The sequence below is a fragment of the Ochlerotatus camptorhynchus genome, unplaced genomic scaffold (genome assembly GCF_037179485.1).
Source record: "Ochlerotatus camptorhynchus isolate MF236.1 unplaced genomic scaffold, CSIRO-AGI_Acam_v1.1 ptg000422l, whole genome shotgun sequence".
NCBI lineage: Eukaryota > Metazoa > Arthropoda > Insecta > Diptera > Culicidae > Ochlerotatus > Ochlerotatus camptorhynchus.
In genome coordinates, this window is record NW_027040908.1 from 207,533 (window position 1) to 222,022 (window position 14,490).

The 14,490-nt window shown below is 41.2% G+C and overlaps 1 protein-coding gene across 2 annotated transcripts in view; it reads left to right on the forward strand.

Annotated features, from left to right (window-relative positions):
• The window catches only part of Ubr1 (Ubr1 ubiquitin ligase), a 156,138-nt gene that overhangs the window by 88,867 nt on the left and 52,781 nt on the right, over positions 1-14,490 (forward strand). For both annotated transcript variants that reach the window (XM_065233846.1, XM_065233848.1), the window contains one exon: positions 861-2,540. In XM_065233846.1, the coding sequence (XP_065089918.1) occupies positions 861-2,540 (1,680 nt within the window). The remainder of the gene's footprint in view (positions 1-860; positions 2,541-14,490) is intronic.

Sequence of the window (14,490 nt, forward strand, 5' to 3'; positions counted from 1 at the left end):
GAAGATGCGGCTAATCCCGAAACTATTCCGGAAGTTTGAAATGCAGCATTTCAACGGGCGGGAGGATGTACAACGGAACAATTATCGGTTTTGCCCACTATCCAACTTTTACCGTGTTTTCATATCTAATGCCTTCACACCTAACTTCACTGTTGCCTCCCTAAAGTTTCATCCAATGTAAAGAGAAAGGAAATAAATTAGTCTTAGTTAAGAAGCTCACGCGCGCGGATGTGTTTTTCTTTATTTCTGCAAACGCTGAGCCTTTCGGTTTTACAGTCCACTTGACTCTTGAAGCTACACAACTAAATACTTACAATGTAGCGTCCAGGAAGTCCTTTAACTTCACTTTCAGGTATATTTATAGCAAATGCAACACTTTTCAACAAAAAACGAATCACTTTAATTTAACAAAATGACGGCTCAATTATTCAGGCTACGATACTTGATAGCTTGTTAATAACGTTAAGGTAAACTGTATTACATTTGAGTTGTTGTTGAAATGAAGCAAATTTTTTTTTTGTTGAAGACTTTGGCATATAGAGCAAAATTGTTAGTGACAGAATCTTACCAGCAAATGCATTTTAATAAAAAAAAATTCGTTGATCTTTAAACATATTGGTTGTTGTTTTAAATATTAAAAATTTCTCTGCGTGTTGACGTTTGAATATTTGTTCACAAAAACAGCAATCAAGCCAACCACGGGATGGCATCAGTTGAATTGCCTGTATGCTGAATTGGTTGATATTTTGATAAATAGGCCCTTGAAAACGTCAATTATTATTTTTACCTGCTATTTTAATTTTTCCCCCGCTTTTGTCGGATACAGACATAATAAAAATGTTATTTTTCCATCATTTCAGGTTTCAGGCATTTTTGACTAGACATTCTACTTTTCGTCTTGTCTTCTGCAATATCGTTGCAGAAGTTGGTGTACCATACAACCTAAAGCAAATATTGAGTAATGATCACAAGCTTTGGAAATCTGCCCGTACTTGCTGGCATCGACTGCTGATATCGGGAATGCTTATGGAATATGGAAACAAAAAATCGCTGGCTGTGGTGTTTACTAAACTGTATGCTAATCTGATGCAGGACTTTATACGAGATGATCACTATCACTCATTTTCAATTGTATCGCTTAGCGTCCAACTGTTTACTGTGCCAACAATTGCACATCATCTAATTGCTCATGAATTGGCGTTTTTTAAACTAATGCATACGTTCTACTCTGAGTCTATAGAAAAATATGTGAAAAACAAGCTTTTGCAGTTTGCAAAGAATACGTCAACAATGAATGTCTTCAAACGTGCATCCTATATTTTGATTGATCTGAAATATTTACTGAGCTTTAAACCAGATGCATGGACTCAAGAGCTGAGAACAGGATTTCTACATGGGGTACAGATATTGATTCGTCTATTAAAGTGTATGCAGGGCATGGATGCCGTCACTAGACAAATTGGTCAGCATATGGAGTATGAGCCAGAATGGGAGACAGCCTTCACTTTACATCTTAAATTATCGCATCTGATTACTCTGGTGTTGGAATGGTGCAGTACAGATAAAGTTGTTATGGTAAAAGTGTATCGTATGCTCCTAGCGGCGCTAACGGAAATAAAATTTATAGTATCTGAAGCAAAAGTGGAGGTGAGAGAACTGGCTGATCATAGTGCTTCCTGTTTGATGTACGACGTATCTTCAAAACCAGTGTCCATTCATCTGCCTCTAACACGATTCTTAGCTGGACTCTACGTGCACTTCGAAAATTTTGATTTAACGTTTGATACAGTAGCCTCATCTTCTGCAGACAAACCAACGCCGGAGCAGATTATAGAGCCAGTGTTGAGTACCAGAGCCATGATATCCCAAGTATACGCTGGAATGTGGCGACGTAATGGATATTCTCTACTGAATCAACTTTACTTCTATCGTAACGTAAAGTGCCGTTTCGAAATGCTGGATCGTGATATAGTTATTCTTCAAATCGGTGCGTCTTTGATAGAAAGTAACGAGTATTTGATCCATGTATTGAATAAGTTTAATCTGATCGAATGGACGAATGATGATTATGAACCAACGAATGCTGCAAATCCAGAAGAAGATGGTATCAGACAAGTAATAAACATGGTAGATGAGTTGTTGGAGTTACTGATAATCGTAGTAGGAGAACGTTACGTCCCGGGAATCGGAATGATCTCTGAAGATGATCGTATAAAAAAAGAAATCATACAACAGCTGTGTATCAAGCCTTATTCGCATTCAGAGCTAAATCGTGCATTGAATGAGGATTCGAGTAGTGAAACTGGCATGGAGAATGTAATTGACGAAATAGCCATATTCGAAAAGCCAACCAAGTCAGATAAAAAAGGAGTGTACAAACTGAAGGTTCAATATTTCAATTGGTATAATATGTACTTCTACCACTATAGTAAAGAAGACAAATCTAAATCTGAAGAAGCCCAAAGACGACGACGTAAAGAAAAGGGTGAATTAGTATGTTGCCCACCGTCAGAATTGCCGCAACTTACACAATCTTTCAGGTAAGTCTATATACTTCACTGGTCCAGAATAGGAATATAGTAGCTATTGTTGTAATATTTAGGCATTAGGTGTTTTTGCTGAAGTTTTTGTGCTTGAAAATCCCTTCCTTTTTACCGATGAACCTGAATATTTTTCCAGCCATATTTTTTGGCACAAACAAATATCTCTGAAACCTGTACTCGCAAATGCTTGTCTGATGTACGAATTTAGTTTTTAAATTTGAATTTATTTTTAGAATTAATATTAGATTAAAATACAGAATTTCTCAATTCTATTATTTTTATGAGGTTACGTAGAAGTTAGCATTTCTACTTGATTTGTGTTCGCCGAAGTAGAATCTGGTGTTAAAATTTCCAAAAAAAAGTGTGGTTCACGAAAAACTACAGCTCGATATTGAAGGGAGATAGAATTATCGACTTATAGAATATAAAACTTCGTCCATAACTGTAAAGGCCCACGCACATTAGATCCGGATCAGACGCGTTGCGGCAAAGTGACAGCTAAATCTGTTCGGTCTGGGAAGGCACTTTCCCTTTCGGCAGTGGACTGTATCGGCAATGATTGGTGGAGGAGGCAAGCGTCGATCTAAATCAAACTCTTTGAGCTCTGAAAAGAGCTGGGGGTGGGGTTCAACGCTTGCTCCGAACCAGGGATGTGTGCTGGGTAATTATTCAAACGGCGACGGCTACGCTAGTAACTACTTTTATTCTTTACAAATGTTTGCTTTCTTCTGCTGCTGATGCTTGCTCGTGGCCGGTCAAAAGGTAACTGAATTGAGTTTGCCTAATGGGTGCCACTTTTATAGAAGCGCGCTGTCTGCGCATGGTGATATGGACGTCGCTGATTGGTTAGTGTTGTTTGTCGCTGTTCGTCAGCGGCGATTGTCAAGGTTGGCTGGTTGGTTCACTTTCGGCGGAGACGGAACAAAATCTATTGTCTAACTGTCAAATTTACGTCAACGCAACGCAAACGGATCTAATGTGGGTGGTCCTTAAGAATCATTCCGAATTATTCCATCTACTTTAATATCTGACCTTATTTTACTATATGATTTCGAAAAATAATGCATGAAAACATTTACGGAATTTTTGAGCACGCAATAAGACTGTCAATTCTTGTCAACATTGGGTCGACATCGACCTTAAACAAAAACGGTACAAACCCATAATGTGGCACATTAAATCGCTAGGAAATTTAAAAATATTATCAACAGAAGGCATGTTGTGTGTCCGGAGCCACATTGGCTTATTGACTCAAAAACGATCATGCGATTCGTCATCCTGGGCATTGGCATAACATTGAGGATTGCTTAACTGCAACCAGGTCGCAGGGCTTGTTTGTATCTTTACATTTTGACAGATGCACTCTAGTTGTTGGCGCGTTTACCGTGGCCAACTCCGGTGGGTTGGAAGTGGCCTGTATTTCTTTCGGATTGAAAGATTCAACACACTAGTCAACCTTAACACTACTTTTATTCTAACTAGTTCACTATTTCTCTACAGATTGCTTTCTTACTTCACTGGATGTAACTTGGATGGTGGTCGGAATAATACTAAAAAAAACGCTGGCTGGCTGGGTCGCTTTTATAGCAGTCGTCCTATCGTATTTGGCTACTTTTGGTGCTATATACTTGCGTGCCGTGCGCTACGGCGAGCAGCAGGCAGCAGCATGTTGAAGAGAAGTATATAGTGCTTCTCCCTTCTCGTTCGGTGTCCTTAAAATTCTACCTGGAGTCATCAATCGGCAAAACTGCGATCCGGTTGATCGGTCGTCGGTAGGTAGCTCCGTTAGACGACACATCGATGGCACCTGCATGATGCGGCCTAGCTTCCAGTTAAGCGGTGGTTGATTTTTGTCCTCCAATAGAACTACCATTCCTGGGCGAAGGTTGGATGTCGTCTTGGTATTCTTTGACCTCGGTTGAAGGCTGCACAAATAATCTCTGGACCAAGATTTTCAAAAATCCTCACGCATCTTCTGTAGATGTTGCCATCTTTTCAGACGATTAATTTGTATGTCTTTAAGGGATGGTTCCGGAACGGCTGTAAGTGGTCCACCAATCAAGTAATGAGCTGGCGTAATTACGTTTATGTCGGCTGGATAGGAGGAAATTGAAAACAGTGGCCTAGAGTTGAGAACTGCTTCGATTTGGGTGAGTATGGTTGTTAGCTCTTCAAATGACAATTTGGAATAGCCAACCCCTCTGACCAAATGTCTCTTTGTCGATTTTACAGCGGTCTCCCACAAGCCACCGAACTCGGGTGCGTTCGGCGGTATGAAATGCAACTCGATTTCCTTTGGCTGACAGAAGGACTGCATATGTCCTGCGAACTGCTGATCCTGGAACTGTAGATATAGCTGGTGCAACTCGTATTGTGCTCCTCGGAAGTTGTTGGCGTTGTCAGAATGCAACTGTTGCACCATTTATCTTCGGCTGATGAACCGTTGTAGCGCAGCTATGAAGGCGTCGGATGTGAGATCAGACACGACCTCGAGATGCACTGCTTTTGTTACCTGAACAAATACTGCCACGTAAGCCTTGATGAGCCTGGATCGGTAATTTCCCATCTTTATCCAAAATGGGCCGGCGTAGTCGACACCTGTCACTGCAAACGGAGGTGCTGGATCTATCCTAGGTTGAGGAAGATTGCCCATCAGCTGCGTTGACATAATTGGATTTGTGCGGAAACATCTTACACAATTGCGGGTCACTTGCCGGATGGTTGAACGGGCGCTCAGCAACCAATACCTCTGGCGCATAGCAGCAATCAAGCCATTTTGCCCAAGGTGCAAATGCTCGATGTGCATTGTGCGGATTAGCTGCTTCGTCAGTGGATGCCTGTTCGGAAGGATAATCGGATTCTTCGTCTCGGCTCTTAGATTCGAATGTTGCAGGCGACCACCAACTCGAAGCAGTCCATCGACGAACACTGGATTCAAGCCTCCTTGCTTGCGGCACGTTTTGTTGGTTTGGACACGACGTATTTCGTCAGCTAGCTCTGACTGTTGAAATTCCATCGACGGAGTTCGGAAATAGTAACGTACCGGTTGAAGATACTTTGTGACCTGTTCTTGGTGCGGATGTTGGCGATGAATCGAAGATGCCATGATGCGTTCGATCTTCCTGAAGTCACTGAAGCGGGAAAACAGTGGAAACTGTTCCACCACAGTCGAAGTGACAATTTCGGTGCTTGTCATTTCGGGAAGCGGTCGGGGATATTGACAAACTCCTCTTCGTCGTACTCGAGTTTCGTGAGGAAACTTGGTCTGGTCCACCAAAGATTGTTTCTGCGCAAATCGTTTGGTAGCTGACCTCTGGACACGATGTCTGCCGGATTATCACCAGATCGGATGTAGCACCAGCGATATCCTGCAGTGGAGGTATTGATTTCGTGAATTCGGTTTCGGACAAAAATCTTGAGGCGATTGGCTGATCGTTTCATCCACTCCAGGACGATTTGACTGTCCGACCAGAGGACCACGTCACGGAATTCCATTTGCATGGCTGGGATAATCCTCTGAATGAGTTGAGTTAGTAGCAATGCGGCACACAATTCCTTTCGAGGCGTTGAAAGGTCGTGTAGCGGAGCAACTTTGGACTTGCTACTCAGCAACTTCATCTTCGTGGAACTGTTGGAGAACAGGCTTCGAACATAAACACATGCTAATGATGATGCGTCGGAAAATGGTATGGCGATTTTGTCGAGTGCTGGCAAGGTATTTGTGAATTCAACCCACCGCTATTGTATCGTGTCGCGTAAGCTATATAAAGTGGCTCGTCCCAGCCAATCTTGTGCTTCCACACCTGTTGCACTAGTAGCTTGGCGATGTCCAGCGAAAACCCTCCTCTCTTCAGTAAGCCTTCCAGCTGCCTTGCTGCTTCGAGGGCCTCCGGAAGTAAATTTGCACCGGAAAGTGCATCGTCGACGTAAAAATCCTCCTTGGCGATTTGCGCACCGATCGGAAAATCGGTTGATTCATGATCGGCGAGCTGGTGCAAGCACCTGGTAGCTTGGAACGGAGGCGATGCTGTTCCATATGTAACCGTCGTGAGCTCCAAGACTCGGAGTGGCTCTGACGGCTGCTCACACCTGGGGTCGGGGGTGGGAATATTCCCTTCTTTATCATATATTTAACGAATTAAGCATGTTCTCTTTCATATATTAAAAGAAGGGAATATTCCCTTCTTTATCGTTTATCCAAAGAATTAATTATTTCGTTTTCTTATATTTTCAAAGAAGGGAATATTCCCTTCTTTATCATATATTTAACGAATTAATTATGTTCTCTTTCGTATATTAAAAGAAGGGAATATTCCCTTCTTTATCGTATATCCAAAGAATTAATTATTTCCTTTTCTTATATTTTCAAAGAAAGGAAAACGCCTTGATCCATTAAGAAGTTTTTCTATTCTTTTTATATACGCGAAAGAAGATTCCAGGAGTGACTATAATAAACAAAAATAGTCAATCTTATACATGGCATACTTTTCTGGGGAATGGTGCATTCTGGGGAATGAGATTCTGCGGAATGTTATAGAACCCCTCCCATAACTACTCGAATGATGCAACCCATTATCCCAATTTATAATAGTAATAGTAAGAATAAAATACCCAATATTTAAAAACGAAGAAAAATCTAACGATCAGATGGTGGAACGACCCCAATTAAAACAAGTGACAGATTCTAGATATTTGATCTTTATGGTTTGTGTACTTTATTTTTAGTTTTGGTGTTCCGTTTGTCATTGCACTAGCTTTTAATTTCAACCTCATTTTGAATTATTTTTTAAGGAACATATTTTCGAAGAAATCCATTAATTTATCTTCAACTCTCTCCTGGAAATATGCTGCCTCAAACGTTTCCTCCTTAACAACATGGTCATTAACGGCGCCGGTGGTGTAGTGGTAAGCGTGATTACCTTTCACCCCAGCAGGCCTGGGTTCAATCCCAGTCGGCGCCGCCGGGATGTTCTGAGGCATAACATCTCTGATCACGCCTTCCTTCGGATGGGAAGTAAAGCCGTTGGTCCCCGGTTCATGAGTTGATGGGTCGATAGGTAGGGTCCAGGTGTGGGAGCTGCCTTCCTGGCACGTCGGTAGCATTGGTGCTGAGCACGCAAAACAAGATCGACAGAAAAAACAAACCAAAGGAAAAAAAAAAAAAACATGGTCATTAATATTGTTGCTGTTGACGAAGCATACTATAGCATTCGTTACGGCAGAAGCATGTAGCGATATCTGTATTTCACAATGTGTTTTTTTTTATCCAATGTGACACTCTCGCCAGAAATCTTATATCCCGTCTTCACCGAACTCTTCCGAACAGAGCCCTATATTGCCTTTTTTAATTATTAAAATAGTTTTTCCATCTGCGCAAACGCCTGAAAATATATTTTGTTAAATATTGATATGAGTAAAAGTAGTACTCAAGTGTATTTTTATGTTTTTTTTTTCCTTGATTTGTTTTCCGTCGATCTTGTTTTCCGTACTGAGTACCAATGGTACCGACGCCAGAGAAGCAGCTCCCGCACCTGGACTCTACCCTTCGACCCATCAACTCATGGACCGGGGACCAACGGCTTTACTTCCCTTCCGAAGGAAGGTGGATCAGAGATTTTATGCCTCAGAAAATCCCGGCGGCGCCGACTTAGATTGCACCCAGGCTTTTTGGGCAGAGAGGCAGTCACGCTGCCACTACAGCACCGGCGCCGCTAAATATTTTTATTTTTAAGTTGATAAATTATCAGGAATGCAGCAAATAAAATTACAACATTTGGCAATAAACATTTTGCTGCCACAAGACCTATTGAAATTTCTCATTTTTAACTGACTGATTGGAGCGATTATGAACCTGTTTTGTTTTATTAAATTCCATGTATTGGTTGTTTCCTGCGCTTTGGTCAGATAGCGTATAGGGCGTCGTTGTGCCAATTTGGTCGTGGCATATTTCGAGTCTGAGAGAGTGATTGCAGTTTGCTCTAAAGTGGCTGAGTAAAATGCAAGTACTTTCGATGATTATCCTTTGTTGTTACAGCGAAGATGTACACCCATATTCTCGTTTTTGTCTTGGTGTTTATGCCATTCAGAAACATTTTTCTTTGATTTTGTGTGGATGGGTTTCGGACGTGGACGGGCATATGGGTAATAATATTAAGTTTACGTTAGGATAACGTTGAAAAATTGAAAAATGTACCGTGCAGGCACCGTGTGTTGGCAGGGTCCAATATTGGACAGTTTGACGTTTATAAAGTTCCATAAGTTAAAACTGTATTTTAGAACTTTATCTCTATACATTCTTAGGTGTTTCTTAGCAGATTAGCAATCGCTACGGCAATTTCAACTTAGTAGTTCTACAGGATAAATGTGTTTACGTTTCCTGTTGAATTGTGGGCGACTTTTTGACTTGGTCGTTGTTTTTAAGCGCCCTTTTTTCTCCCTTAAATTTATTTTCCGTCGATCTTGTTTTCCGTGCTGAGCACCAATGCTACCGACGCCAGGGAGGCAGCTCTCACACCTGGACCCTACCTATCGACTCATCAACTTATGAACCGGGAACCAACGGCTTTACTTCCCTTCCAAAGGAAGGCGTGATCAGAGATGTTATGCCTCAGAACATCCCGGCGGCGCCGACTGGGATTGAACCCAGGCCTGGTGGAGTGAGAGGTAATCACACTTACCACTACACCACCGGCGCCGCTAAGCGCTCTTGTTCTGCAGCTAATTCTTCAATTAATTTAGATGGGTTACACCCGGTAAAATCACGCATATATTATATTTATCATGACATAAATACTAGACCTGTTCATTTTAACAGAAATGTTCGGGATGCACCGGGTCAACCGTGATTACTGTTCGTCATGTTAAACTTCTGTGCAAATTTTCAGCAAAATCGGTGATGATTTAGAGGTGCTTCAAGTTAATTTTATGTTTTAAGGTAATTTACGGCTTATAATATTTGTATCTCGAGAGTGAAACAACAAATAAAGGCTGTAACAAATTTCATAGCAAAGCTTAATGTGTTATCTACCAACTTTGTGACCAAAGGTTGACTATTTAAAGTGATTTTATTGAATTTTGACTTAGTTTCATGCACGAAGATATCTTAAAAAGTGAAGAATTTTAAAGTATTTGTTCTACGAACCTTCCACCCATATGATATAAAAATGTGTAGTCTACGGCATAATGTTCCTTATACTGTTCTAGTAATTTCATTCAAACATAGTTTTCGTGTAGATTCCATAGATTGAGAGATAAAAATCAGAAAAGAGGCCGTTATAGATGAAATTCATAAGACAACAGAGCCAATAAAAGTTTCAATTAGATTGACAGAACACCCGAGCAAAGTCTAAGATCAAATTGAAATCTAAATTTTATGTTGTGATTTCGCTGATAATGATTACTCAGGTTGCTGTCGTTTTGGTTGTTTTAACGGTTAAAATATCAAAATTGAGAGCAAATAAATCTTCCTGTGACATCACATTGAAAACTATTTCTGCTATCAATGAGAGCAAACTGAAAACTCAATTTGATATCAATTTTTCCTGTTGATAACAAAACAAGTAAGAAATTTGATGTTATGCTAAGGCAATGAAAACAAACCCGCAACAACATATTTTTGAAGAGCAAATGTACAGCAAAATGAAAATGGGGAAGGTAGCTCAACGATTCTTCTGGTTCGCCTCCTAGCATCGTGCTATAAGGTACCAGGCGATAACCAGGGTAATTGATCGATAGCTCGATGACGTCATTTCGTTGGCGTCTGCAATGGGAAATTCTCATAGCAGGCGTTGACGATGGGACGTTGTCGAGTTGTTGAATAGCAACTATCGTGGTAACTCACCGATTACCTGTCGATCTGCCAAATTTGGAAAGACGTCTGCATTGTGGAAAGGAGATAAGTTAAGCATTGGGTACAGGACCAAGTCTCCCCTGGGTGGTGCAAGCAGATGAGCGCAATAGAATCATCAAGTTGCCATAAGGCACGGAATGAGACTATTGCATGGCTGGGTAGTCAAAGTCTTCCATACGTTGGTCATTTCAGGTGGATTAGAACAGGTTTAGGTTTAGGGTGTGCGTTGGCCAGATTTGGATTTTTAAGATATAATCCTAAATAGGACCTAGATTATTTAATACACTAGTAACCTCAACTTCTGTCACAATGTTTCATTGTGACTAATCAACACTCAATGGGTAAAATATCAAATTTGCGGTAAATTTGAAAAAAAGGTAACTTGGAGTGTAGAGCGCACTGCCCACTGGACGATTCTGAAGCCTGACCAATATTTATAGATACATTCTTACCATTGGCATTTTGTATTTGAGATAAGACAGAGACAGGATGCGGAGGGCCCGCTTAGGGGGAGCGTAACCCATGTTATGGCTTCCATTTATTAAATAGTTCAGATAGGCTGGAAATGATAGGTTCATGGTGAGAAAATGTACCATATGGTGCCCGTTCACTGATCAAAATTAAATTAGATTCAAATCGTCAGGCCCTGCCCTGTAATAAGGGGATTGACGATGATTTGTCAAGTTTCATTTTGCATTTGCATATAATTGTAAGTTTAGGTTTGCTTTTGTAATTGTAAGATAGATAGTTTGGCTCAATTGAAACATTGAGTTGTATAAACTTGACGAATCATACCTCTAAAATAGTAGTAGTTACAGTGCCGCATTATCTAACAACCACTGCCTGCAACTAATGTTGGAGGGGTCAGCAGGGCTGATTACGGATCAAAACTAACATAACTCTAACACTGAAATGATCCCGAAACTAACGCTCATTCATTGCACTTTGAGTCATAAAGTAGTTTTATTTATTTTCCTACTAATCTATCTACACACTTGGTTTTTTCTACCGAGCTCGGCTGTGCGGGTCTCGGCGGGGAGGGGGTTTCGCTGAGATCTCGGCGGGAGTGACATTTGATTGCCGAGTCTCGGATAATGCCTTTTCTAATAATCTGCCTACGTTTCTTTTATTTGTTATCTACTTCATCCCTTTTTTATTTGTCTGCTCTTCTTTCCTCTTCTCTTCTTTTCTTTTGTTTGTTTACATATAACTAATACTAATACCTCCTTGTTTTCTCTCTAATTTGTGTACTATGTCCCACCATCACGATGAGAGATGAGCTACCGTACATGGTACACGCTCATATACACTCCCAAAATAGTATGCCGCAAGTAAGTATATCACAGAGGCAACTAAAGATCCAGAAACGAAAACCGATAACGCTGAAGATAATGAGCTGTGGTGATTTATATGACTAAATAGTATTATTTATTTATACTAACCTAAACACAACGTGGGGTGACCCAAATCAAAACGATCCCTAACCAAAATAATAGACTTATATTTTTTCAGCAGCACTACACCAGCCAGCAAAGTTCAACAATCCATCGTTGCTTATGCCTTTGTTGTCGTTTGGAACCAGTTTTGCGAGGTAGGTGACGATTGTGCATATTTCTCGCGTCACTTTTGAAAAGAGCCTATTTATAGCCTGAACAATACGTAAAGAGCAAATTGAAACATTGATCGTCGCGTGAAAGTGGAACTTAATGAAGGCCTAAGTACTTTTTCGTAGTTTTCGGATTTGAAAGATCGTCGGTTACAGTGGCCTGCTTACTGAGCAGAAAAACGCGGTCCTAGGTCCTTACATATCAAAGAGATTTATGGTAAAATCGCTTGTGTATCGTGTATTTTGCGAAACTCGTTGTTGTCGTTGGTTCCGGGTTTAAATGGATACAAAAATTTGAGCAACGGTATTATGTGATATGAGGGGCTCGGTGGCCTTAGAGCAACCGTTTTTGCTTACTGAGCAGAAAATCATGAGTCTAATCTCAGGCCCATCCACATTCAAGATTCGTCAATCATTTTATTTGTTAATATGACTACATGGTAATAACAGCCACTCGGTGATTAAAAAGGTGCTCGTCTGCCTAGTGGCAAACGTTTTTGCTTACTGAGCAGAAGACCGTGGGTTTAGTCCCAAGCTCCTTCGCGTTATATGTTCGTTAGGACATCAATTCAGCTTATCGTTTACCAAAACGAACCCTGCTGCAAACCCAACCCTCTTATCCAACATCCCAGTGATTCCTCGTGGAAGTGCAGAGGTGTTCTCGGCTTCCATCAAAGCGAGTGTCATGTCAACACAATCCTTCCCATTCCTTTCTTGACCTGTGTTCGGGCGCGGCCGGCGCTGGTATTGCCTAATTTAAGATCACCAGTTTTTACACATTGAGGATGATTGCTAGTCCCAAGCATCGTCTATTGGTTCTCTGTGTAATTACAGCTGATCTGGCAATAACAGAGTAGCAACCGTGGGCGGTCAATCAAGCTCAAGCTAAAGCAAATGTACAGCAAAATGAAAACGAAATTTATCAATTGCATAAACTGAAATCAAATTAGGATTTCAGTTTGATGTTGATATCAAAAATTGATTTCAATTTGCTGTCATTTTGATGCTGGACTTTGCTCGGGCTTGTCTTCACTAACACTTCTCACTGTATGACCAGCTCTAATGCTTGTCTTGAGTTCTTCTCGCTTAAGTGCAGGTAAAGACTGTACTAGAAAAAAAATGCAACATACAAAAATGATCACCAAAAATTCATTTTAAGTTGGATTTTTTTTTTTTTTTTATCTAGTTCGTTTATTTGGAAGGCTCAATCGCGTTAGCTTTACGGAGCCAATAATTCATTGTTCACTGTGTGTAGCAAGATTCACTTAATTCTATGTCTAGTAGGAGTTGGGCCGATTACTCGCGGCTTACTCGAGGTTAGAAGGGTACATTTTTGAAGGATAGGATCAGGGGAGGAGCTTGGGGTAGGGTTTCGTTGTCTCATCAGAGCGTTGTCGCCAGTATGAACGGTAGTGCTGTTCTAGCTTCGTCCGGAGTTCGACCGGCTATGGTGGGTGACCAGTGGGCAACGATGAGACTCATCGAGACGGGGGGACAAGACAAACAAAAACTAATAAAGAGAGACAAAAGACAAAAGGAATTAAATTCTTATACTAGACATTTGAAGAAAAACATAAACGGACTGCATATAGCAGAGATCACGGGTTGCCAACACGTCTCTGATAGGAACATAGGGTTGTCTTCCTTGGGCCTCGAGGGTATTCAAAAGTCGCTCTCTGGCGGCGTCATTATCCGTACATTGCCAAACTGCGTGTTCGATGTCATCGTAACCGTTTCCACACCGACAGATGTTGCTGTCCACGAGGTTTATTCTATTGAGATGAGCATCTAGCGAGTAGTGGTTGGACATAAGTCTACTCATCACGCGAATGAAGTCACGACTTAAGCCCAAGCCTTTAAACCACGCTCTCGAAGAAACATTAGGAATAATTGAATGTAACCACCGTCCAAGATTTCCAGTGTCCCAATCGGTTTGCCAACTCGAAAAGGTACTCTGACGCACTAAATGGTAAAATTCATCGTGTGAAATTTGCCTGACATACAATTCGCCTTCCTGCGCGCCCACCTTTGCCAGAGAGTCCGCCTTCTCATTGCCTGGGATTGAGCAATGTGAGGGGACCCATACAAAGGTAATCATATATGATCTTTCGACCAGCACACACATCTGCTCCCTTACCTTTGAAAGGAAATAAGATGAGTGCCTACCTTGTTTCATCGACCGAATAGCCTCAATCGAACTGAGACTATCCGTGAAGATGAAGTAATGGTCTGCGGGCATGTTGGAAATCATCCCCAATGCGAAGTTGATTGCTGCCAGCTCAGCAACAAAAACGGAACAAGGTTCCTGAAGTTTGCGGAAGGCGCTAGAGTTTTCATTGAAGACACCGAAGCCAGTGGATCCATTGAGACGGGACCCGTCTGTAAAATATCTTTTCATGCAATTGACTTGTTGGTACTTTTCAGTAAAAATACGCGGAATAATAATAGGTCGAAGTTGATCGGGAATCCCATGAGTTGCTTGTTTCATGGTC